The sequence below is a fragment of the Haliotis rubra genome, unplaced genomic scaffold, assembly GCF_003918875.1.
Source record: "Haliotis rubra isolate DU_JTF1 unplaced genomic scaffold, ASM391887v1 Scf672, whole genome shotgun sequence".
Lineage (NCBI taxonomy): Eukaryota > Metazoa > Mollusca > Gastropoda > Lepetellida > Haliotidae > Haliotis > Haliotis rubra.
The window spans coordinates 17,546-44,880 of record NW_025767382.1 but is presented as its reverse complement, the minus strand read 5'-3'; the positions used below and the strand labels follow the sequence as shown (position 1 = coordinate 44,880).

The 27,335-nt window shown below is 39.5% G+C and overlaps 2 protein-coding genes across 3 annotated transcripts in view; both read right to left on the bottom strand.

Moving 5' to 3' along the window:
• LOC124257782 overlaps window positions 1–4,704 on the bottom strand; it is a 29,964-nt gene extending 25,260 nt beyond the window's left edge. The window contains exons 1-3 of the mRNA XM_046691922.1: window positions 4,626–4,704; window positions 3,737–4,062; window positions 2,933–3,087 (exon numbers count right to left, since the gene is read on the bottom strand). Of these exons, the coding sequence (XP_046547878.1) occupies window positions 2,933–3,087; window positions 3,737–4,062; window positions 4,626–4,677 (533 nt within the window). The 5' untranslated portion in view covers window positions 4,678–4,704. The remainder of the gene's footprint in view (window positions 1–2,932; window positions 3,088–3,736; window positions 4,063–4,625) is intronic.
• LOC124257772 overlaps window positions 1–20,129 on the bottom strand; it is a 34,873-nt gene extending 14,744 nt beyond the window's left edge. The window contains exons 1-17 of one of the 2 annotated variants that reach the window (XM_046691913.1): window positions 20,022–20,129; window positions 18,629–18,954; window positions 18,134–18,288; window positions 17,216–17,468; window positions 16,884–16,989; window positions 16,527–16,623; window positions 15,747–15,842; window positions 14,528–14,578; window positions 14,122–14,206; window positions 13,925–13,984; window positions 13,653–13,829; window positions 13,140–13,278; window positions 12,712–12,820; window positions 12,342–12,414; window positions 11,635–11,780; window positions 11,376–11,515; window positions 10,421–10,910 (exon numbers count right to left, since the gene is read on the bottom strand). In XM_046691913.1, the coding sequence (XP_046547869.1) occupies window positions 11,661–11,780; window positions 12,342–12,414; window positions 12,712–12,820; window positions 13,140–13,278; window positions 13,653–13,829; window positions 13,925–13,984; window positions 14,122–14,206; window positions 14,528–14,578; window positions 15,747–15,842; window positions 16,527–16,623; window positions 16,884–16,989; window positions 17,216–17,468; window positions 18,134–18,288; window positions 18,629–18,954; window positions 20,022–20,073 (1,899 nt within the window). In that variant the 5' untranslated portion in view covers window positions 20,074–20,129 and the 3' untranslated portion in view covers window positions 10,421–10,910; window positions 11,376–11,515; window positions 11,635–11,660. Of the gene's footprint in view, window positions 1–10,420; window positions 10,911–11,375; window positions 11,516–11,634; window positions 11,781–12,341; window positions 12,415–12,711; window positions 12,821–13,139; window positions 13,279–13,652; window positions 13,830–13,924; window positions 13,985–14,121; window positions 14,207–14,527; window positions 14,579–15,746; window positions 15,843–16,526; window positions 16,624–16,883; window positions 16,990–17,215; window positions 17,469–18,133; window positions 18,289–18,628; window positions 18,955–20,021 lie in introns of those variants that run through there. The other variant, XM_046691914.1, reaches the window with a different exon arrangement.
• Between the last annotated feature and the right edge of the window lie 7,206 nt (window positions 20,130–27,335).

Below are 27,335 nucleotides of genomic sequence, written 5' to 3'. Positions count from 1 at the left end.
ACGCCATGCGAGACGCAAAATCATGGAGAACGACGTAGGCAATTATCGGCATTTCTGACTTTTTCAATGAAAACGATAAAAACAAACAACCATACGCAGATAGTCAGAATGTTTCTGATTACTTACATCATACATTTATGGACAAAGGTTCCCTCGCAAAATCGTGGGCACCCATATCCACGAAGCCGCCATTTCATGAGAAATCGGTCATCGGTAGTGATGTCATACATCAACATTGTTGGACATATGTGGCAATTTCTTTGAGGTGAAGGTCGGTTGAATAAGAGTAAACACAATCACACTTTCCTGCGGATTACACTTGTATTATTAATGTATACTTTGCGTATCGTTTACATATGGTTTCATGAACCTAATTTCATTATCAACATTTAGTATTTTAAACCTAAGTAAAACTGACATAATAAATAAAAATGATATATTTATTTCATGAAATGTATGTATGCACACGTTTTTAAAGGATATGTCTTGTTCATTGAATTTGTTTATGTTTTGTTACAGACAAAACAATGGCGTATAATCATTGGCCAGGTGCGCGTTTGTCACAAATGTTTTGAGTATCATTGTTTTCGATAATTCCGTGAACAAAACATCACGAAAATATTGTGTCCTTATTCACAGCAAATTTTCGCCAAGTGATCTGAGTTACAATGACTTAGTATTAAGCATACCGGAGTGAGGCCCGCTTATCTTTATAAGCGTGTGACCTTTATGTAGCCATTTGACGTCATAAGGGGGAAATCCATTTTCAACACATATTGCGAGTCACTTTTAAGATTGAGTGTATAACGCTATACATAAGCACACAAACTAATTTAATACATGCCTATGTCATTCAGGTATCAGGCAGAATTTTGTTCTCTCACACTTTCCGTAAAGATGTCAAATTGAAAATATAGTAGCACAATACTTTTATCAGTGCACGATAAAAAGCAGAAAAATTTACTGTTTTTAACGCATAACAACATTAGGAGTAACATTCAGCAGTGTCTACGTTTCAAACTGAGTTTAAACCATGAGATAGGAAATTTAATACTCTACATTTCTGTGTAATTTTATAGCTGTAGGTAGATCCAGTGCGGCGCAAACGAAATTCTGGCGCAATGTTCACTTTTCCAGGAAGTTTAACGACGCTCTAATGATACCCCAGGACCTTCATTAAGTTAATGACGCACTAATGACAACAGAGCATCATTAAAACGTTAGTACAACAGAATTTAATGATACATTAGTTAATGAACGTTTAATGGCACGTTAATGCTTGAGGTTTGACGCCATATTGATGACGACATAAACCGATTTGCAGGGGAGATAATCAGTGTGTTTGCAGTCTTTACTCGATCAAATAAAGCCAGGGGCCCTCCTTGAATCCCGACGTTGATTTTAAATGATGATGGTCCCCATCTTAAGAAAAGGTATGCAAGAGTTGAAAGTGGTTGGAAATTACAATATTTAACTTTATATTACACGTCGTTAAAGCCCGGGGCGCAAACCTCCTAAACCCCCGTGGGCTTCCAAATAGTCTCCCATTTGCTACTCCTCAGCAGTGAAGATGTTATCAGCCCGTGAGTGACAAGGCTGTAACGGCTATGGGTGCCTGGCAAGAGCCTGGCGATGTCAAAGGTTAACCTTGGAATTTACTACTAGAATAAACATGTGCCTTATAGTAATTGTCCAACCCTTTCACTTCATATTATGATGACTAATGAAATTAATTTGATTAGCATATATTAAACATCAAATTTTACATATATTCTGAATAAATAATCTTCCGCAAAGAGATGTCAGCATCAGACGAGTGGACAACCATAGCCCTGCACAACATGGTGTCAGGGGAGCGGGGAAGGGAGGCATTTTCCCAGCCTGCCTGAAATATGAAACCCTGAATGAAACATTTCCCCCACTACAAGGCTTGTTTCTATGGAAACGCACCTCCTCTGGCCACCTGACTGACACACTGGGAAATTCAAATCTGGATTTAAAATTGAGAAATATATTTTCAAAATGCATGGTTTGTAGACTCTCTGCATCCATACTTTTTGCTGTGAGTCTTCATAACATACTTCTTTATACTATGACTTAATATCAGCCTCAAACGGTGAGTCACTTTTGTTATATTTCACGGAATGTATTTGAATACTTCATTGCTTTGCATCTAAGGACAGCTTTGACAAGGCAAGGAGGCCACACCCCATCCATGTATAGGTTTGAACCCTTGCCTTTAAGTTGCTTGCAAGGGATGGTCCAGTTGTTATTTGGGAGTTGTAGCAACACCATTTCATCTTCATGCAAATGGGATGCAACATCTGGTATCGGATCGACTAGAATATGTGACGAGATAGTGACATTAATCATGTGCATTTTCTGACAGAACAGCTGACATTACCGGGTTTTTTTGTGGGGTCCTTTCTAGTGGTGGTCCGATTAATTGAAATAATCGAAGATTGGTCGCAGTGACTAAACGACCAAGCAATCGATCATGTTTTCATAATCGAACGCAAACAATTCTGGAACACTTGTTTGCATTAACAATATTTTTCACAAGGTTGGTTTTGTCTGTTTCATTTCATGACCACTACAAGCTCGTTCCAAGTCATGGTTGAACTTATCTTCAAGACTCCAAGAAATTAGTTTTCCTACCTACTAGTCATCCTTTAAAGATGTGAAATTTGCCAATGCCTTTTGTGCAATTTGCAAAAACACCAAAGAACTACAGGGTTTTGTATCTTGATTTCTTTTGTCCATTAACAAAAATAATCAGGAAAATTAAATAAATGACGCTAACCAATTATTTTCGATGATAGATCGGTTGTAATGAGCCAATCATCAATTATAAGATTTTGACCAATTCCCAGCACTAGTCCTTTCAACAAGTTATAAAAACATCATAAAATTTTACCATAAGAGTACTTACTGTCCTGCCATGAGACCATAGCTCCCAAACATCTCTCCTGCATAATTGAGGTACCCTAAAGGAATGGTTGACTCTTGAATCAGAAATCCAGGAAAGCCAGAAATGGTGAAGTCACTGCTGTTGGAGGCGGTGTTGTTAGCTCCGTTGAAGTAACGCTGTTGTCGTCATTGGTAAAAACAAAAAGTGTGCTTACAATTTGTCAGCTTATTCGGAAAGACACAGCTTATTCGGGAATTACACAAAGAACTAGAAAATTATCTTTCGCATAACAGTCACCTGATCAGATAAATGTCATTAATGTTACACTGCTGCATGGTCCTCGTTGTGTTCACTGGTGAAACTTTAAGGCCATCTATCATGTAGATGGGAAAGCACACGAATAAGAACAAGTACAGTACACAACCCTGTGCACTTAAAAGAACCAACGAACCCGTTGGTATATGACCAGATGGTGGCCACATGAATACGTGCAAACACCCAGTTGCGGGTACAGCAACGTGCCTGAATTTGGACAAAGTACTGTGACTATGTGTCCCAGTCAACCCAGCTGTGAATGGGTACCTCGTAAGGATGGGAATGCCACAATAACTCGGTGCGCCTAGTGGCTGCAAGAGTTGTATGATCCCCAGGGAGTTGAGATTGACATCCAGTGAGCTAGGGGAAAAACAAAGCGCCTTTGAACGGCTGAACAGAGCTGGATATCGGCGCTATACAAATGTTTGTTTGTATGTATGTATGTAAAATGATGGTCTTGCCTTTAGTGCCTTTGTGCAGAAAGTATGACCCTTGGCTATGTTTACTCACCTGTTTGAACAACAAGAACGGTAAGGCCGGATTGTTGTAGGTGAATATGCTTGGATCTGGTGTGTACTGTACAAAGCTGGCCTCGATATGACTGGACCCTGCCTGGTACAAGAAGCTGTTGGCCTCCCACTGCCCGATGACGTCCTCACCACTGGACTGAGTGTTCTTGACCAGCTTCAGAGATCCATCAGCAGAGGAGAACACTTGACCATCAGCTCTGAAGAAGGTGGGAGCGCTCTTCAGCCACACATCTCCCTGAACAACGACGTTGTAGGTGCCGTCACTGTTGACGTTCACAGCAAAGTCCTGCTTACCTTCGGAGACACCTAATATGGAAACATATTCATTTAAAAAGGAATACTTGACTCTTTACTAAGTAATCAGGAAAGCAAGTATGCATGATCATGATAAGCGGACGATGAAAGTTGATTGATAACGCAAATAATTCTGATGAGTGAGTGAGTGGCATAGGCAATATTACAGCCATAGAGCGATTAAAACAAGGTTATCAGTTTAAAATGTCTGTCGACAAAGGGCAGTAAAACCAATTAGACTATCACAGATATATATTTAAAACTAGTAAATTATCTAAACTACTTTAACTATAGAGCACGATACAATATAAAAACAGGCTATAGATCAAAGTTTTCAGTGTCTTGCTTGAATTCATTACCTCATGTTAAAATCAATTCCAAAAACATTATATTTAGGTAATTAATTACGGCAACAGTTTGACTGATAGGAAAAAGGTATACCGTACAGGTATATTTCTTAAAATGAAAGATTTTGAAAATCGGTCACTATAAGTATTTGGGTACAATCAGTCACTATATGTATTTGTGTACAAGAAAAGCGAGATTTACACTATTGATGTAAAGAGTATACTTACCAACCCAAAGCAATGTATACAGAAATAGGTTTATACAGGCCTTAGTGCACATTTTGAACTGATGTCGACTCGTAACCGAATCAAATGACTTATATGTGTATTTCACCAAATGTCGTTCACTATCTGAGATAACCCTGTTATGTCAAGGCTGTGCATATGGTTGGCACATGAGTGATACTTTTAGGCATGTGAGCCAACATCCTTGTAAGTCAGTCAATATGTGTGATGCAAATGAACAAGATTGACCCTTATGCCATTGTGTTGTGTTTGAACCTGAAAAAGATGTCATACTAAATCCAGACCACTGTCAGGAATCCGTGTTAAAAGTGATTTTATTTTGCTCGCAGCAAGAGTGTAAATAGATCGAGCGGCTCAGTTACTGATAGCGTGGCAAAGGTAAGAAAAACTCGACTATATACAATTGGCTTCATTAATGAAAGGTCTAGCTATTGGTAACATTATTTCTTAAAAGTTGTAAAATCTAAGTTTTTGTTTGAAATATGTACAATTTCAAACGTTGTACATACTTTCTTAACAGTATGGAAATACACATCAGGCCGTTGAAATGTCATTATTACGTTCTTTAACGTCCGATACTTTCTGTTACAAATGGCACATATTTTTATTCAAATTGTCAATATGACAATCCATGGGAATTCGTAGGGTATGGTGGGCCGGGATCGATCCCCACTTGTGACCGGGTGTAAAAACTTTGGAGCTAACATTACTTGCAGGCTCACAACCCCTAGTGTGCAGTACACAACCCTGTGCACTTAAAGGAACCCACTCATCCGATGATTGGTGACCAGATGGTGGACACACGAACACGTGCAGACACCTAGTTGCGGGTATTGTAAGGTGCAGTATCAAAGGACAATGTACTGTGACTATGTGTCCCAGTTCACCCAGCTGCAACTGGGTACCTTGTGAGGATGAGGCTGTGTTATAACTAATAGTTGGATACTCCCCAGGGAGTTGAGTAGGTTAAAGAATGCCAGACAAAAAGACATCCGTTGATCAAGGGAACACTCCAGCGCCTTGAGCATGATCTAGTTTGCGTGGATATGTGCGCTATATAAATATCATTAAATAATAAAAACAATAATACACTTCCCACTAGCAAGCGCCTAAATGTGATTCTCCAAGATAATATTAACATGAAATGCCGACTGTGTAATGTATTTACAGAGACTGTCCAACACCTTGTCAGCGGATGCCCTTTTTTGGCACAAACAGCATAACTTAAGAGATATGATGGCATGGCTCGGTGCTTTGATTACCGTCTTCGCCATGCCTGTGGCTTTGAATCTGAGGTCCATCCATGGTACGACCCTTTACATGTCCAGGGCGTCATGGAAAATTATGCTTTCAAACTTCTTTGGAATAGGCACATACAGGGCCTCAGAAGAATTCCAGCCAACAAACCTGATCTTTTCTATCCCTTTTGATAAAGCCAATGAATTTATTTATATCGTTGAATGTTCTGTCACTTTTGACACCAACGTGATTGGCAAGATTCAGGAAACACATTCTAAATATGCGGACCTCGCTTTTGAAATGTCTCGCTTGCATCCAAAGTACACTGTCGTCAGGTTCCCCATTGTTCTCGGTGCCCTTGGCTTGGTACCTCCTGATCTCTTGGCGCAGATCAGGAGAGTGCCCGGGTTCTCCATCGAGAGTACAGCCCTTCTGACACTCTAGGTAATGCAGAAGGCTGCAGTGTTGGGGAGTCTACATATTCCCCGGAAAGTTCTTGGTGGGTTCGACTAGGCAGTCCCATTTGCTGTCTGGGCTGCGTGTAGAGGGGGCAAGGGCCCTGAGCTGATGATGAGCCTTACCAGCCCGACTGTGCCAGGATCACCTGAACAATCTGTTGCATATTATGTTCAATCTGCAAAACATAATAATCCACCTGCCACTTAACGTGCAAGTCGCTCTAGAAAGGGGAGAATAATACACATGCATTGATGCTTTGTCACTGTCGTTCACTGTTCAGGAACCTGTTTGAAAGCGCAGATTAAAAATAGACGTTTTTTACACTTGCTGAAAGGTGTCAGGCTATAGGCTTATTGGAATCTGGTCAAACTCAGCTTCAGGTTGCTGTCCGCTTTGATGTGAGTCAGAGTGCTATTGGTAGACTGTGGCAGAGATTTCAAGCCAATGGGTCCGTGGGATGTGCATGTCCACCAGGTCGCCCCAGAGTCACAACAGTCCGAGATGACAGGCACATGATTAACACTGCGTTACATAACAGATTCCTTATCGCATCCGATCTTCAGACAGAACACTTCAATGTTTACAATGTAAGGATGTGCAGGTGCACCGTTCGTCGACGTTTAAGCGCAGCCGGACCTGCAGTTCGTCCACCACTAACACCACGTCGCAGGCAGGCGCGTTTGAGATCGAGTAGACATCATGGCCGATATAAGAGATTATGGCTCCTCCTAAAGCAGTACCATTCCTGCAAGCTACGCATGGCCTTTATGGTCCACCCTCTTTACTACAAGACGACAACGCTAGGCCTCATAGGGCCAGGATTGCCACGGAACTCTGTAGACATCCGGGTGTAGAGCGGATGGAGTGGCCAGCATGCTCGCCAGACCTCAACCCAAATGACCATGCCTGGGATGAACTCCGTCGACGTGTGTACACACGTCACCCATCACCTTTGGATCTCCCAGGACTCTGCAGAGCTCTAGTAGAGGAATGGAAAGCGATTCCGCAAGATTCCTTAATGAACTTGATCAGGATCATGAGAACAAAGTGCACCTGTGTCCTGGACGCGCGAGGAGGGTACACAAGATATTAAATGATCGAGTGCTTCATGTTTGTCATTTTCATTTTTTTGGGGTTGGTCTATACAACTGGGGCCGTATTTATAAAAATTCTTAGAATTGGTAAGAATTCTTAAATCAATAAAATTCTAAGAATTTCACTATATTTACACGTAAGTGTTAAGAATTTCTTAAGTCACATTCATAAAACTTTGTACTCTAAGAATTACTCCTAAGTATGACACATATTACTTTCTTTGATTCCACTAACAGTTAGGTTTCCTGTTCCCCTTTTTCGCATTCATTTTGTTCTCGTCATGAACAAACCAAAGATTGTCGTCTGAAAAGTTTGCACGAGACAACTTGCAGACATAGATTTATTTAAAAAAACACATTTTGGGGTTAACATAACTCGATTTACGTACCTTTTCAAGTTTTGGTCAGGAAGCTCCTCTTCCGGTAACAGAACGTAAACAAACTAAACTCGGTTCAGTCTGCTATTCAACTCTTCTTACATGTCAGCGCTAGCGCTGCCATCAACATGACGTAAGCTATTTATAACCTCGGGGAATTCCCGGATTTGCCTTGGCTACAGCGCTGAGTATTTTCTTAAGAACGAACTCCCATTCTTAGTTAAAGTTACTCTTAGACCCTTTATGAATAATTCTTAAGAGTTACTTTTAGCTAAGATTTTGTTTTGGTAATCTTAGAGCAAAACTAAGAATTTTCTTAGAATTTTTATAAATACGGCCCCTGATGTTTGCTCGTGCTGTTTAAAATTGTCTGTATGTCACGATGTGTCACGTTTGTCATTACATTAAACATTATGATGACACTCTTAGTTCTATTATTTCTGATCAACTTTTCTTTACATGTGCTATATATCATTTGACCCTTTATCAATGAGGCCTATATAACTGCCATGCTCATAAAACAAATACCCAGAAACATAATTACTGTTTAGCAATTAAAATGTTATTTTACATTTGACCTTAGATGCATTTATATTTTTTGTCTCGTATAATTATTTATCTCACCATATGATTCAGAAATATTGCTGACTGGGTTGTCAAAATTATCCCACATGACAAACTTATCGAAAGAGTTCATTCCTTGATCCATGTTTTCCTTTGGTTTAAACACGTTGGGGATTACAAATATAGCTACTTATCCATCTTCAGAGCTTCAGGATATTCTGTCAAAATTGAAAGAACATGCCATTTGCAGTATTTGGAGAAAACAATATGTGAAATGTATTTCTCAATGATGACATGTTTCTGAAATTTTGGGCTTAGGCTTTTAATAAAAAAGTTGGCCCTTCTTTTTCAAATTGGTTACTGGAAATTCTAGCGGCAGTAAAGGGGCGCTAGGTAGCTTAGTGGGTTAAAGCGTTCCCTTGTCACGCCGAAGACCCGGGTTCGATTCCACACATGGGTACAATCTGTGAAGCTAATTTCTATTGTCCCCGCCCTGATTTTATTGGAATATTGCTAAAAGCGGCGTTAACCTAAACTCACTCACTCACTCTAGAAGAACATGTGTGTGCATAAACCGTGTGTTTGAAAGTCTGACTATTTATATGTATATTATTAATAATTAACTACCATGTTGTCCATCCTGTCATTTTCATGTATGAATGAAGATATTATCAGATACATTAGCCTAATTGCCTTTGTGTAACATGTATTTTGACGTTGAAAAACAGTAGATCAAGCAAATGAACATAAAAGCTGAGCAATGAGAATGTTAACTCAACTCTACTTGTGTAATTAATTCCGAACTGTCAAATAAAAAACAACGCATAACGTATATAGACCGCCCTTAACATGTTAACTCGTAAATGGTATCCTTACTATCTTTGTTGTGTAAATATTATAGAAATAGTTGAAAATTCAAATCTCGTATGCTTAAGATTTACAGGTGAATCTTTATACTGGCTTTCCCTTTATTTGGGCAAACTTTTTCTTAATATGCCGACAGGAATTGTTGGCTTTCTGAATGACTGGTCTTGCATCTTTTTAACGTCAGTTCCAGGATGGATGCTCGAGTGTGACAGAGACATGATGATCTGAAATGACTGGCACTTGAATTTGTCTAATAGGTGCCATGGTATTGACTTTCCCGTGGTTTAAACAAGAAATTTTAGGGAAAAGGCCATCTTCTACTTGGAATATACTTGTCTCTTCTTGTGAAATAAGTTATTCATATATTCCTCTATTGCGTGATTTTCACAAGAGATTGAACCACAATCGGGTACAGATGTGTAATTTAATATCCGGGTGCAAGATAGCTGTAATCTGTCGTCACATTTATAGTTTGTTTTGTGTCCGTCCATGTTGGTGGGCACTTCTACTACTACATAACTGATGTACACAAAAAAAACAGGTAATGTTAGAATCATGTAGGTTTCCGATCATGGAAACTATGATTGATGGTTTCCGGCCGTTTCCTGGAAACTGCCGGAAACCAGCAAAGTTAGTTTCCAGAAATGGAAACTTACAGTAAAGTATCATTGGTAGTTTCCATTGCATAAAGCAACTGGAAACCATCACGAATTTTTTTCCATTAATGAGTACTTATGTCCCTCTGACTTTATTCATAATTAGAATGATGCGTATTCTCAAATCTTGGTGAAATACCTGTTAATTACTCCTGCAAAGTTTTGCCCAAGCACGTTGGTTTCTGGAACCTGCATCATATTAGGCTATCAACCCTCACTCACTCGTGTTCAATTACAAGACTCAGGATTGCATTATTTGATGTATCAGTCGTGGGGGGAACTACTGTTGATTAAAGCTGGGTATAATTGTTGTATCACTCGTGGGAGGAACTACTGTTGATTAAAGCTGGGTGTACAGATGATCATAATCATTGACTTTACAGAAGATGCGCTCAAACTCTCAGAAGCCATGACATCCATCTTAATTTGCACTTGCTTATCTTACCCTAATCAGGATTCTTTTAATCCCAGAATTGAATTCAGAAGCACACACACTTTTACAAATCAACAACGGAAGTAAATTCACACCTCATATAACGTTTATTGACATTCATTCAAGAGAGAATGGGCGTAAGAAATGTTAATATTGCGGAACACTCAAGAGAGGAACTTATATTTAGGTACATGTATAATCGTTCATTCACTCGACCACATTTTACACTACTGAAACAAATGCAAATACAGTATGACCGTATTTGCGTATGTTCATCTATGTGTAGTAACTGTGTGGTAGTGATATGAAGTAAACAGTGTCTATTTAATACGAATATATGAAGTCATTATGAACCACGACATGTGCCAGCTGGGAAACTTAGGGTGGCCAGTCCTGCTGCTCCGAGGATACAGGTCACAGGTGAGGATTTACCATCCACGTTGAACCAGAAGGAGACAGTTTCGTCGACAGCTCCGGTGAGGCTGATGGTGATATCATCGGCAATGTTGATGTCCGTCACTCTCTGGGGTGACATCGGCACCCACTTGTCTAACTCACCCTGGATGAGAACTTGTATGCTGCAGGGGAAACCATTGATATCGGCGTTCACTTCGTTCAGACAAAATGTATGCTTCATTTATACACTTTAAAATTTAAAAAATACAACCCAAACTTGTAAAGGTTGTTTACAATGTGTCCTACTGTGGATTAAATCACTTGAAGTCATCTGTGCTTACAGTTTTGGAAATTATCATGTCCACTCAAGTAAAACATATTTCCTAATCGAAAAATCGGTATCTTCAATGATACCTTCAAGGTATATTCACTGCTTCATTTAGGTAAATTCTCTTAATGTCTGGGACCTCGATGAAGTGCACAAGAGAAAATCCTTAGAATGCTGTGGAAGTATTTATCACTTTCGGTTTATAATGTTTCAGACATTACGTATATATAGCAGAGTTAATATTGATTTGCTTGATATATTGGATCAGTTTTGATATTTATTCATATCTGCATGATTTGAAACAAAGTAATACACCTACCCATTGATGCTCAGTACAGGTGATACATAGAAGAGACAGAAGTCAGCCATGGTACAGCCACTCATTGTCAAAGGCTGGGGGTCTGTCAAAGGTTGAATCTTGTTGGGATTATTGGCTGGGAAAACCATGGAGTTCGGAAACTGGAAATATTAACGTTCATTTTAGCAGCACACCTGACTAATTACAGGTAAACCGAAACAGTAAACTACGGGAATCATGTGGCAGTAGAAATAAGGGAAGAAGAAACGTAATGTCCTACCCCTTGATATCCAGCCATGCAAGGTGTCATGGTGTAGTTTCCCCTGAAGATCTGCAGCGAGGATGATACCGTACTTGTTCTCCACCAAAATCCGAATAGGTGGACCACACCTCCCCATCAGGACCCTCAAAGTCTGACCAAGCCATCTTGAAAATATTCATGACAATAAACCTTCCATGCTATAAAGGGATTTATGCCATTTCATTGTGTTAAAGGATGCTGTCCTATGCCATTTAAGCAGGCATAAACCACTGCGAGGTAGCACAAAACACTCCTTCGATCATACCTTGTTACCATTACAGTTAATCATTTCAACCTGCAGTATTATGTCCATTGTTGGTTTAAACATGTCATTGGTGAGATGTACAGTGGCATCTGTTATAGAGTAGAACTACTCACGGACGATATGAGAAGCAGAGGTATTGAAGTGGACGGTGTTCGAGAGTGTGTTATGTAGGTGTGTGGTGAAAAGAATGTTTTATCAGATAATGGCATAAGTACAACTTGAATCACTCTTGCTGGAACCGTAGATTTAGCCCCCAAACTAGTCACTATAAAGACTTGAAAATTAAAAACTGCAATACTGGAAGGTGTTTCACTTGTTCTCTTAAAAAAAGGAACTAAAAACATCCTCATACATATCAAGGGTTACAAATGCATGATATCCACATCAGGCTACATAAAAGTAAAACAACGTGCGAACTTACCCTCCGTATTCTGTTGTCAATTGACGTCGCCGGTCGCGATGGTTTCAGGATTAGGCCATCAGCATTTACAGATCTGTGCAAAAATAGAAGTGGTAGGAGCAGTGGTGAAATTTACATGGGAGTACTTATAAAACAGAAATAAAATGTTTTAAATACGGGAGTAATGTTAACTAAATCCATGAGTGAAAAATAATAAAAATACATAGTAAGTGAATAACATATTCAGGAGAAATAGATAAGAAATACATGTGTGAAAAAGACTTACTGGAGTAAACATAGATAAATAGAACTGGAAGCAAACGTATAATCATGGAGGATAAAATATCACTGCACAGAACGATTTGGAATTTAGAACTAACAGCCAACCTACTTCATGGTGAGTGTCTTGTTTGTGCCTCCCACCATGTCACTAATCCCCACTGGGCCTGTACTTAAGGTTGCAACCACGGCATTCAGTGATGTGTGGGGTTCCGACAAATCTGGAACCCATTCAATACATATCAAGCTTCTGCCTCTACAAATGTAGTCATGGCATGCTATGAATATTACACACTTCACCTGATTGAGAATATTTTCTTAAGAACGATGGAATGAAATCAACATAACATTACTTCCTCAAAGGTTTTATTCCAATTGGAAAGTAATGTCATGTTGATTCAGAACTAGAGACGTGTATGGTTCTGAAGAATCTGCAACACATTATTCAATACCAATCAACAATGTGTCGTTAGAAATCTAGTCATGTGCTTCATGTTGAAAATACTATTAATGTTGATTCAAAACTAATTTTGTACATACTGTAGCCATTTCCGGGTTGAACGCTGGTTGTCCAAAAATTATCCTTGAAGGGTGCAATACCAATAGACCATGAAAATAGTGACGTCACACCGATCTTCCAGTTGTCAGTGTCTGGTCGGTTGTCATGGCTAACACGAGCCTGAAACAAATGTTCAATAACGTGACGAAGTTTCAAATGACAAAAGGTATACATGTATCTGGTCTGTTTTCAGGACGATTATGTCGACAAATGGCTAAACAAATACTCATGTTTCTTCTTCAACAAGAGAAGTCGCTATGTATTTCACTCCGTGGTGTGTCTCTCATGTGTATATAGCTACATTAGTGGACACCCACGCTTAATTATAGATTTACTCATTCCATTTGGCGGATAACCATACTCAAATCAACTCGCTCTCAACTGGGTGACAATAGATATTTCCAGAAATCCATAATCCCAAGTCTCAAACAAAACAATACATTAGCGTTTCTGTGATATTGCTAAGATCTGAATACAACCATTCCTGTTCTCACCTGTGTGACGACAGGTATTTCCAGAGACTGTAGCATATGTCGCGGGTAGGACATGCAGTACTGGATGGTCAGCCCATTCTTGGCAGCCCCATTCCCCATCTGAGTCAACCATTGGCGGCCAAGGTCAATGTCAGTCAGGAGCTTTTGGATTTGTTCAAATTCTTCATTGAGGTAATCCTACAAAAAGGAAATGAATGCATTGAAAACAATACAATGAATGTATGCTGAAATATTGAATATGCTCATATCTATTTGGTTATAAGTGGTAGTACCTGTTCGTAGACAAACAGACCCCAATCCCTTGACTCAGCGAGCAGATCATCCCAAAATCTCTGAAACGAAATGAGAAAGATGTCTAAAGGTTTTTGTTGAATGGATGGAACATGAACAAAATACCCTTCTCAAATGATGATGAGGTGAAGAAGGAAAGGATTATATTGTACCAATTGAACAAAACATGAGTGAGTACCTCTTCCAGAGGTAAAGCCTTGTGACCATCGATCAGGAAGTCATAACTTCCCCCATTAGCCCTTGCGTAAGTTGTGTTGCTTGACCTACAATGTTAACAAACCATCAAACATTTAATGATATAGTGTTTTTTTGTACACATCTATAGGCTTCACGGATAGAAGCAACTCATATTGACGTATCAAAACTAATACAAACATCTTAAATTTTGTTTTTGACTGTGAAATGACGTATTTGATACGGAATTTCCTTTTTCTTTGAGCAATTGTTTTTGTTTAACTGGTATTGATATTAAAACTCCTTACAGAGTTGAGAAAGTATAATGATTTTGACAGGTATCTTAAATATAATAACTTTGCATTTAGATTAATATGATGATTTTAATTTAATTCCTGGGCCTGGCTTACCAGTACATACTGTGGGCCACGACGGGATACTGTGTCTTGTTATAAAGCCACCTTTATCACAGGATGAAGTAAAGAAGACGAAAACGTGTTAGTTTCCGAGAATTAAGTCAAAATTTCATCTTGGGGAAAATTATGGTACTCTACAACTTTAGATAACATATGGGATATAAATCAAGTTTCGATTTGACACGCATAAAGGTCTTATAAAGATATATATATCCGTGCATAAAATAAGCACCACCCTGTATTTTTAAAACTTAATTTTGCCTGAAACGAACTTCTAAATTCTTTCCAAAAAATATAATGAGTAAGCATTTAACATTTCAAAAACGAAAACATCATTGAAATTACCATGTACTTTAATTATTAATGGATAATTGCCTATATTTAAAACTGGTGTTTTCTGTCCTAAAACAAGTAACCTTATTTTGAAAAGTGAAAGTAATAACTGATTGTTATGTGGCCTATAAATTAGTTATTTATTGTGAATGTATGAAAATTTGTAAACTAAGATTTAGGAAACGTTACAGTCAAACTCAAAAAAGTAAAATTTTGAAATGCAGTAAAAGTTGCTGTACAAACAAACAGATTTTAGCTGTAATTATCAATATCCGGCAAGGAGAAGTGTTCATTCAATACAATAAACTCAAAATCATATTAAAAAAATCCAAAATCTTATTAAAGTGTCCTTTTTCAGTTTTTGTCAGTTAGCAAACTGAATTGTTGGAAAAAGGTGTGACTCCTTGACATTCGGGTTCTTCCTGATTATGCATAATCAAATTTTACTTGATGTGTAAATGTCATCTTGGTATGTAACAGAATTGTTATTTTTAGTCAAAACTTAATTTAATCGTGTAGTTTGAGCGGAAGAGGAATAGTTATTTTGGGTAACAATTCAGTCCAATCACATTTTCATCAACATATTCTTTCATAAAGAATAGAAAAGGTTATGGTATTTGTAAAACTGTCAATGGATAAAGCTTCTTTAACTGCAGGTTGATTAAAATGTAGGCTGTACCCTAACTTTTCTGTAGAATCACATCTTATTTTCAAAATAGAGTGGTGCTTAATTAATGCACGGGTGTATAAATGATTGCAGGAATATAGAACTATTTACGCAATATGTTTCTAACAGGAAATGAGCATAATATTATATATATCATTTAACAGATTAATGAAATATTTTCTCAGGTACAAAAACAGATGAAAAATAGCTCACTGCATTCCATTTGGGAAGATCTTCGGTTGAGCTGTCCATGTTACAACACCATGGTCATTGTCCCAGTAGTACCACCATTCGTCGTACTGAATGTACCTGGCAAGCAAACAACAAGCGCTTAGCCGTAGTAGTGGCACCAAGCGTCATATTGGATGTATTGTCCCATTGGTACCATCAATTATCGTACCGGATGTACATTGCAAGTTAACAAGGTGTCGTACTAACATTCGTATGGACCTAGTAAGTAATCAACACGATCATTGTCCAAATATAACCCATGAATATATAATAATCCTGCCCGAACGGACCAATAATGTAGCCAGTAAACATTATGGCGATTGTTCCAGATGCAAGTAATATATCAATCACCGTCGTAAATCGTTTGATACATGCACATTTCGCTGTAAAAATGATAAAATGAAAGAGCGTTTTAAAAGGTCTATATAAATATGTAACCGTCTCTACATTTAAGACAAAAATCAAAGGTACACCTACAGAATACCGGATACCTACCAGGCATATTGTTTAGTGTCAAGTCACCCTAACCCTAACGCTATCCCTAACCCTAACCCTTACCCTTACCCTAACCCTTACCCTAACCCTAAACATAACCCTAAACCTATCCCTTCTTCTACATTCTTGAAAGCACAACTCCGTAATATTACTCGCTGAATAAGAACAGAACGTTGCCCTTGGATCTGGAACGTATGGGGGAAGACCTTTGATTCATGGCACTCTTCGATAACATATTTATTGTTTGGAGTGGGTAAATCTACCAACCTGACGGGTACCCCCATCTGCCCCATGTAGCTCTTGAGATCCAATACTGTGTCTTGGTCGTTCTTTCCTTTCTCTGTCCGGTAGTAGTAATACGCCCCTGAACATACAAACACGATCTTTTGGATTTTCCAGCGTTTTTTTAACGTGACATGAATTGTGAATTGTGACATGTACGCTTTTCACAGGGCGACGTGCGCAACAATATGCTGTTGTTGCGTATAAAGCTTCGGAACAACCACAAGTAGTGCGCATACATGTGCGAATAAAGTAAATCCTCCAGTAAAAGTAAATATTGTGGTTAAACATTATGTGAGTACAATATTTAAACTGTAATCACGGAAGTCCAAATATTCTCACCATTGTCCATCCAGTATCCTAAGTAGTTGATGGTAAAGTCGGACTTCATATATTGATCTGTACGTCCATGCCATCGTTGTAAGACCTGACCCCAGCTTACGGAGGCCTACAACAACAATCAAATATTTCTTGAACAAAGGTACAAAGCATTTGATTATTATGATGAAAGTGTTGAAAGATTTTCAGGAAGTGGAAATATGCCGACGAAATTAAATAATGTTTCGGCGGAAGAAAAGTAGCGAAAAAGACCAGAGCGATTCCATGCTTGAAGAGTAAGGTAATAGATGCTGTAACGTGATGTTCGCAGCTACATCAAGTTGAATGACAAGTACCTTATTAATCCCCTGGTTTCCACAGAAAAGAATAAAGCTGGTTTCAACACCAACAGGGACATTTTCAACTCCCCCCATCGTCCCCCAAAAGACATTGTCCCCGCCGGTGCTGGAGTTCTGACGCCATATTGATGACGACATAAACCGACTGGCAGGGGAGATAATCAGTGTATTTGCAGTCTTCACTCGATCAAATAAAGTCAGGGGTCCACCTTCAATCCCGTCGTTGATTTTAAATGATGATGGTCCCCACCTTGAGAACAAGTATACAATAGTTAAAACTGATTGGAAATGACAATATAAAACTGTATATAACACGTCGTTACGTCTAGATTTGCAAGAGATGGTCCACTGGTTAGTTGGGAGATGGAGCAGCACCATTTGAAATTGATTGAAAATTGAAATGTAAAACGAGTTATTTTATAAGAGAATACTTTTTAATTTATAAGGTCTACTTGTTATTTCATTCTTTAGGTAAATGGGATTCAATTACACCTAAAGCCAACTGGAGTCAACCCGTTTTGAAAAATGAACTTGCATGCACGAGCAGATGGTTGCTGGTGTCATCAACTGTTGCATCTTCTGGCAAAACAACAGACATTAGAGGATTGATGTGTGTTCCCTTCAACACGTACAACATCAACAGTACGAGTACTCTCTGACATGAAGCCATGACCCTTGAACCAAACACCAGTCCTCCATAAACAAGAACCATTTTTCATATCCGGGAATATGCGATGCTATTTTGTCTGGAATCAACTGGGGGGGGGGGGCTAGTTAGGAAGAAGATCTGCATGAAAGAGCATCTGCTTGCTGGGGACGGTGACAGCATCCATTTTGGGGCAAAACACATCCGATAGTTTATGTGTGGTCCTGACATAATATCATGTTTATCTATGTTTGGCTACGAGTACTTACTGTCCTGCCATGAGACCCAAGCTCCCAGACATGAGCCCTGCATAACTGAGGTATCCTAATGGAATGGTTGACTCTTGAATTAGAAATCCAGGAAAGCCAGAAATGGTGAAGGCAGTGCTGTTGGAGGCGGTGTTGTTTGCTCCATTGATGTAACGCTGTTGTCGTCATTGATGGAAGACAGAAAGACGAGGTAAAATATGAAGAGGCAGCGACTTTCAACAAAACCCCGGGACGAGTTTTCTAAAAGTACTACATTAATAACTCGTTGTGAAAAACGTTTGCGAAGTCTTTGCAAAAATTTAACTGATGCCGTGAATTGTTTTAAATGTTGCTGTTCTCTCTGCCCACAGGCGTAAAGATGAAGCTAATATGCTCAAAGTCTTACCGTTAATGATTGTATATATATATAAAATATCAAAGTACGTACACTAATGAAATTAAATAATCTCGGTTTGTATTTAAGTACATTTACAATCCTAGACTGAGTTTACTCACCTGTTTGAACAATATGAACGGTATGGCCGGATTGTTGTAGGTGAATATGCTTGGATCTGGTGTGTACTGTACAAAGCTGGCCTCGATCTGACTGGACCCTGCCTGGTACAAGAAGCTGTTGGCCTCCCACTGCCCGATGACGTCCTCACCACTGGACTGAGTGTTCTTGACCAGCTTCAGAGATCCATCAGCAGAGGAGAACACTTGACCATCAGCTCTGAAGAAGGTGGGAGCGCTCTTCAGCCACACATCTCCCTGAACAACGACGCTGTAGGTGCCGTCACTGTTGACGTTCACAGCAAAGTCCTGCTTTCCATCGGAGACAGCTGAAGTTAAAACTAATGTATGAATATAGGAATGGTAGAAACAATGACATCCGCATCAGCTGATGCCCACGACGTTAAGTGAGTGAGGGAATATAGTTTGACGCCGCCTCTTTTAACAATATTCAAGCAATATCACGGCGGTGGACGCCACAACTGGGTTTCACACATTATACCCGTGTGGGGATTCGAATCCCGGTCTTAGCCGTGACGAGCACATGCCCTGCTTCCCATTTCCGATAATTTCCCATCTTCGATAAAGTTCAACGAATTGAAATTTCAATGAGTTCATCATCCTCAATGGTTCCCGACACTCTTCAAAAATATTTAGTGGCGTTGAGCTAGGCTTGTGGTTAAAGCGTTACGTCGAAGACCCGGGTTCGATTCCCCACATGGGTACAACATGTGAAGCCCATTTCTGTTGTCCCCCACCGTGATATTGCTGAAATATTGCTAAAAGCGACGTAAAACTAAACTCACTTGCTAATAACTATTGATACCAGAACTGTGTACAATTTCCATTAAAATGTTATTTATGCAAAACTATATATTTAAATATTTGTTTGTAATTTGATAATGTTCTTTGTTTTGCATTACCTTGGGATAGACCCGCATTTAATGGCATGTTAACAGAAATTCTAAAAGCATCGATAGGTAATGGCTGTTTGAACACGGCTTTGAATATCACACGAACGTATTCGATTTAAAAATGTTGCAAGATTGCATAAGTTAATGAAGTGAGTGAGTGAGTTTAGTTTTACGCCGCACTCAGCAATACTCCAGCTATATGGCCGTGGTCTGTAAATAATCGAGTCTGGACCACGCAATCCAGTGATCAACAGCATGAGCATCGATCTACGAAATTGGGAACCGATGACATGTGTCAACCAAGTCAGCGAGCCTGACCACCCGATCCCGTTAGTCGCCTCTTACGAAAAGCATGGGTTACTGAAGGTCAATATTCTAGCCCGGATCTTCACGGGTAGTTAATGAAGTTATGATACAACCAGTTCCGAATGATTGCCAAGAGTTCTAGATATTTCAATATGGCTGTGTAAATATATACTTACTGACACAGAGCCACGAGACCAGAAATACGTACACCCAGCTCCCGATACACATCTTCACACTGTAAAGACTGATGTAGTGCTCCTATCAGTCGATGTTATAGGCGCCAGTTCGAGCACTGTATCAGAACATAACCTAAATCACTGACATTGATAAGATGAACAGCAACCGGTTATCTGTCATTGTGTGTCAAGGTTAAATGTGAATGTCGACTTGGCTGTGCTGTCGGTGTTTAACGACTCCGTATCAATCTCAGATACCAATGTGAGCAAACATTGAATTAGAATCTTCGCATTTTCATTTCTTGTTCAATTTGGTGAAACCATGACATTTCGCTGTTATCTGCATGGTGTCCTGTGACCTTATGAATGCCTTGGGCTTTGTTCCTGTCCCTCACTAAAACATAGATTATGTATAGTGTCTCCTCGGAGTCTTTGTTGACAACATTGCTTCCTTCTGCCAACAGTAAATCTGATAGTATTGTCTCTGAAAATCTTCTAGAGCCTCATTCTTGAGTTGTATACTCCCTAGGGAATGATATTATTCCCTTTAAAATAAATTGTATTGACATAAACGGTCAAATGTATTTGTATGAAAAAATCTGTGGACATAGTTTTGCAATGAAATAATATAATGGGTGGCATGTCACTCTGTTTCAAGTTCCACTGGGGGAAAAAGAGCATGTAAAACTGGAGCAATGGCAGATACACTTGGGTATAAGCTATTTCATTGTCACAATCACAGAACATTTTGGAGTATAATCCATTTTCTCTCAAATAAATTCATATTGAAATTGTTTCTAGCAATATATTTCTCAATGTCATATACGTCTTTTAGTAACCCTTTATATTCGGTGAAGCTTGGTTTCACACCCTTGATACTCATGACAAAAATGTGGCGTTTGGCTAATATGATCATGTGGTTGAGCAAAGGGTCGCTATTAGCACAAAATAGTACATCTTGAGCAGGACACAATTAACAAAATTGGTGAATTCTTTCCAGAATATTCTAATGGTTGGACATTCAACTTTTCCCGAATCTTACGAGCTGTGTTAGTGATGCGATATATAGTATGACCAGAAATTATTGAGAATTTAAGGAATATGTTTAATTGGATTTCTAGTAGAAACAACCTTGTCCAGCTATAAAGTATTCAGTTTCATTCAAGAGAGACAACTCCGTTAATCCTTTTTTATTAGTTTGTGAAGAGTTCTCCCCCTTGTTTACTTGCTAGCAGACGACATTTTCAGTGATCCTCAGTATGGATGATTTAGAGAAGAGGAAGTTGATTTTAGAGTATTATAACAAGGACATCAGATCAGCTAAAGTGATTTCAAGTAGAGCAGGCATCCCTTTGTCCACTGTTTATCGTGTTTTAAAAAATATTGCAAATGGATATGGCATTGAGCACCAGGGAGGAGCAGGTAGGCCCAGAAAATTGACTGGCGACGACAAGAGGCGGCTTGGTATTCTTGTTTCCAAAAACAAACGAAGGAGTTTAGAAAACGTAAGGCTGGATATGATTGATAGAGGGACTGTGGATGTCTGTAAGGAGGCAATTAGAACTGAGCTGCATGCAATGGGTTGGCAGAAAAGTCGAGGTATTCCATCACCGATCATGAAACCTGAACAAAAGGAGCAAAGTTTGACTGGTGCTTACAGCATAGAAATTTTAACTAGGACAATGTGATTTTCTGAGATGAAAGATCTGTGTGGCTGTTTCCTAATACACTGAAATTCTGGACCAAACAAACTGAAACACCTTTGTATCAGCGCCCAAAGTACAGTCCGAAATTTAACGTGTGGGGTGGCATATCTGTGTTAGGGGCAATGCCCCTCTGTGTATTTGAAGGGAATATGAACAGGGAGCGGTACACAGGTATTCTCGAGGGATATTTACTTCCATCTGCTCACGTGTTCTATGGAATTTTTTTGTATTTTCCAGCAGGTCAACGACCTAAAACATCGTTTTAAGCATTCACAGGCCTGGTTTCGGACCCAAAATATGACATTATTAGATTGGCCAAGCTATAGCCCTGACCTACATCCAACAGAAAATGTTGGGGGACTTATGAAGGAAAGTGTCAATAAGAAAAATATTGCTGAATTGAAAGAAGAGGTGGTCCGATATTGGGACAGCATGGACCACGACTTTCTAACTTATCTGATCAGTAGTATGCCCCACCGCATTGAAGCCTGCATGGCTGCCCTTGGTGACTTGACTAAATACTAACTGTTCGCCTGTCTTTGAATCTGGAGTTATGTTCTGCTAATAGTCACATTTAATACGTGAGTAATGAGTGAAAAAAAAAGAAAGAAATTACAATATTAAATTTTCAATAATATCTGATTGTACTGTATTTCATTGGATGTGATGTTACATGTCCGAGTGATTCAGGATAAATAAACCTTGAGAAAAACAGAAAAGTTGTGACGATTCTAAACTTGAGAAGGACTGGCAGAGTTCCCTTCCGAAGGACCGAAAGTTATATTTCTGAGTACGAGCAGGTTGTTATTTTGGTACAGTGTTACCACTGTTATCGTAACTGACTATAAATATACCTGAAACCTTTCTGAATTGAGTCTTGCTTTAGATGACGTAATGATATCAATTTGTGACGTCATGAGCAGAAGCTGTTCTGAACAGGGAAGGTCTGTGACGTCAACTGCCAAATCAATTGCTGACATATAGGAGAAACATTACTCTCGATCTTTCAACAGTACATGTTTTTGTGAGGTTCAGTTTGGTGTTCATATGATATTGCAAGAACACTGTTATCTTTAGGGTGTCCTTTGGCCTCATGAATGTCTAGGGCCTTTATTCGTGACCCACACTAAAACACAGATTATGTTAAGTGTCTCCTGGGAGGGGCGGTGGGGTAGCCTAGTGGTTAAAGCGTTGGCTCGTCACGCCGAAGACCCGGGTTCGAATCCCCACAAGGGTACAATGTGTGAAGCCCATTTCTGGTGTCCCCCGCCGTGATATTGCTGGAATATTGCTAGAAGCGGCGTAAAACCATAGTCAGTAGTGGCTCCTGGGAGAACATTTGTTGACAAAATAGCTTTCTTCTGGTGAATAGCATTGTCTCTGAAAATCCTCTAGAGCCTCATACAGCTCCTTGAGTCTTATACTCTCCTGGGTATTATAGAGTGTGTGTACTTTTGCTTGTGAGACATCAGTGTTGACGTGAGTACGACCCTGTTTGGAGCCCAACATCAGTTGTAGATTACAGCAATATTTGATTGACAACTGACTGACCTTATTCTGGTAGCACGCTATATCATCATGATGTCAACAGGTCAGGGGTCACGCTTTAACCTCATGTTTATGATGTCTACAGGCCAAGGATATATCTACGCAGATTTTAACCTAGTACGTTACATGTGACGTGCTATTTTGAGAGATATTACAAGATAAAAACATAAAAAGGATGGCTCGTGATGTTTAATACTAACTGACAGGGAGACTTATGATTAACATTTCCACAATATTACAAACCAATAAGATTTGACGTCTCATGCACCACGTGACTTCTTTTGGCGAAGCATCGTGCGGCTTGCAGTACGAAAAAGATTATTGCTAAGTGTCCCCGTGTAGTAATACACCGGAATCTAATCGAATACACCATGAATGTCATTGCATGTACAAAAAGTGAAATTCTGATACAATAACGAAATTTGAGCTACCAAGTTCACACATAAAAGCTACCAAATGTACAAAAGTAAAAATTCATGAGTTAAACTCTACACATTTTTATGCCAATTATCATGTACAAGAATTCACGCATTCAGCGTTATCGAACCTGTGAACTCAGTTTTCGCCTCTTCCGGGTACATGTTCGACTTTTTAAAATATAAAAAGTGGATTAAACGTTTGTACCAAAAATATACCAGTGTTTGCTGGTTCTAGTAAGATTTACTGAAAATTAGTTGGGTACAAAAAGAACATTTTGGCCTCTCTTTCAGTGGTTAATAAGCGTAAGCTAGATAAATGTATGCAGTTATATATGTTCACATCGATACTCCCAGGATAATGCCGCTCGTAGGAAACGCTCCTAAGTTGGGCTGGGACTCCGCTCACCTCATCTATGTCTGAGTCGGCAACTCTGCCTGTCATGGCTGTCTTGTGTATGTGTTTATTGTATAAACGACTAAAGACGTTTGGACTCAACGTATTTCCTCGTCTTGATTCTGAGCTAGTTGGGGCGGTGGGGTAGCCTAGTGGTTAAAGCGTTCGCTCGTCACGCCGAAGACCCGGATTCGATTCCCCACATGGGTACAATGTGTGAAGCCCATTTCTGGTGTCCTCCGCCGTGATATTGCTGGAATATTGCTAAAAGCGGTGCAATACCATACTTAATCACTCACTGATTCTGAGCTAGTTCGCCTATCGACGTACACGCGTTGACAATACGATACCACAAAATATCACTATGTACATTGAATTTCGTTTTCATTTAACTCTATCATTTTCTGTCACTTAGTTCATTGGCTGACGGGGCCCAAGTGCCCCCGTCCCTCCTTCAGAAAAATGCATTTTAACATTTAAAAAATGGTTCCCGATGTACCTATTACGAGCATTGTTAATGTTGCCCGACGCGCTTTTGTGGCAATATCTTCTTGGACTGTAGATTCACCGCAACAAACTACCACTCACAATGTTGGTATTTGCATTTTCTTTCACATGGTATATGATATGTGCAAATCAGGTAGACAAGTAGGTCACCAGTGGTCAAAAGGTCACAGAATTTAGTCGATGCCCAAAATCTAACTCATGCCCCTTTATGTCAATGTCCTAGTGCCAAACGGGTAAATTTTATCATGGTAACACCCCAAAAAGTGAACTATGATGTTGTAACAAAACAAAAGGGCCAATTTTCGCTTCTATTGCATGTTAAGTAAAGGTATATGTCAAAAGTCTCAAGCCCTGAAATAGACTTTCATTAATTCACATATGGTCAAAGTCATTCGTTATCGGAGCTGTCACTCTCCTCACTGGACACGTATTCTTCATCTGAAGAGTTGTCATCCTCCTCCCCAGTATCATCATCACTTCCATCTAATTCGGCGACAGTATCTTCCAAAATGTCTACCAAATGTTGAGGAAGGATGTCGCCATCGGTCCATCAGGCTGCATGACACCACTCCCGAATGTCCATCCGTGACCATCCATTGGATCAGGTAAAACCGGATCTGGAATATGTGCTTGCCTCCATGTCAACACCTGATAATTCACCCGATTCACGTGTTGTGGCAAACGGCGTTGACAGGGAGGTAGAGATTCTCCATTCCGAGAACAAGAGAACGGACGCTAAAACAATGAGAAGTTGTCGACTTACCGGAGTGATACCGTATAACTTTAAGTTCACATAAAGTCTGTTAGCGCAGTTGTTTTTTCGCGCATTTCAAAAACCTGAGTGATTGTATCCATCACAACGTTTACACCACCCATAGACATGCAATGATCAAAGCTAGCCGCCATAATTGAATCGTGTTTACTAAAACAATCAGAGAGGTGGGATTATACTGTACTCGTGTCAGCAGTGTGATTTGTGACTGACGTCATATCGCTTCGCGTAAACGAACATACAAGAGAAGACCAAAGACATCAAATTTGCTATTGAAAATGGCTGGAAAAGATTATTTACCTGTTCACTTCTAATTTGTTTTTGCTAGGCATTGTCTTATATGCAGGGATTAAGATTACCGTGTGTAATTGTCTCGTATACAGCGCCGGAAATAGCAATCAGCTGTGCAGTGCACACGTTCCCCTACTCTGGTTTAAACGTACCCGATAATATTCCGAGATGAATTCTGATGCAGTGATCTTAAAAAGTTAGTATCTGAAACTATTGTTATATAAAGAGAAATATATTCTAGTTTTGTGTCATTGTTATTGCAAGTTATGCTCTATAAATGTAAAATATTTATAATCGTAAGTAAGTTTATGCGACAGCTTTTTGGTGTATAGCCGGATAGTTTTTATGCATGGAACAATCTAACCTGTCACCGATGAGGTTTCGCGCGATCTCGCTATTTCCACTGCGAACATCTGTGGACTTCTTGACATTGTTTGATCACGTAATTTACACGGACCGGGAATAATTGCATTGATGTTGTTATCTGAGAGAATAAACAAATGTTGTTCCTACTTGTGTATTTGTCATGACTTCACCATGAATATTTCGCTTGGTATAATCATTGGCGCACAATTTTTTTGCGCTAAAAGCGCGAAAATTAATCCTACGCGAAAATAACTACGAGTACAGCACATTTCGAAAAGAAAAAGCTATGGGTATAAAGTTGTCAATGAGTCAGTAGATGGAGGGAAAGAAGCATATGAGAAGGTCGTCATGAAGAAAATGCTTTGTCGTCTTATTCATCTCCATCCAGCGGAACAGAGCAATAGTCATTGATTTTTATGACTATAATAAAAGAAACAAATTTTTCAGTCACTTTAGGCTTTTAATAATTTTTTGCTTACTTTTCTTTCTTTTTTATTTATTCATAATCTATTTATGTAGCGCCGAGTCTCAGCTTGGCTGCTCACAGGCGCTTTGTTTTTCCCTCGATCATTGGATGTCAATCTTAACGGGGTACTCTCATGGGAACTTACCATCTCAACAGCACATCGTATTATCAACACTGAAAGAGTCTGCACACAAAGTTGACTCCACGGTTTTACACCCGGTCACAGGTGGGCTCGATCCCGGCATCTCAAGCTCGCTGTATCACTAGAATGGCGCCTTAGACAGCTCGCCACTACGCCCCAAATTGCTAATTTGAAACATTTTTCACATTGTAGCATGTACATGATATATGATGAACAATGCTGGGTGAAATCAGGCATTGATGTTACTAGTCATAATAGTGATGCCCTTGGGGGGCGGTGGGGTAGCCTAATGGTTAAAGCGTTGGCTCGTCACGCCGAAGACCCGGGTTCGAATCCCCACATGGGTACAATGTGTGAAGCCCATTTCTGGTGTCCCCCGCCGTGATGTTGCTGGAATATTGCCAAAAGCGGCGTAAAACCAAACTCAGTCAGTCAGTCAGTGATGCCTCCCGGCGAAAATCGCAGAATACAAAACAAGTGCAATACAATGTATTATTTTTTTGTCCTCGAAACGACACCCAAAGATGCATACGTTTCCTTAAAATCCAAGAAAAAATGTGTATTTCAGTTTTGGCTATCAATGAGATGATTTGCCCTTTAACGGTCAATAAAAGCGATAAATGCGCTAGTTGTTGGTGCACTACAGATCCAATCTCCTACCCAGAGTTCCATGCGGCAAGCCAGCATAGTACCTCTGCCACAG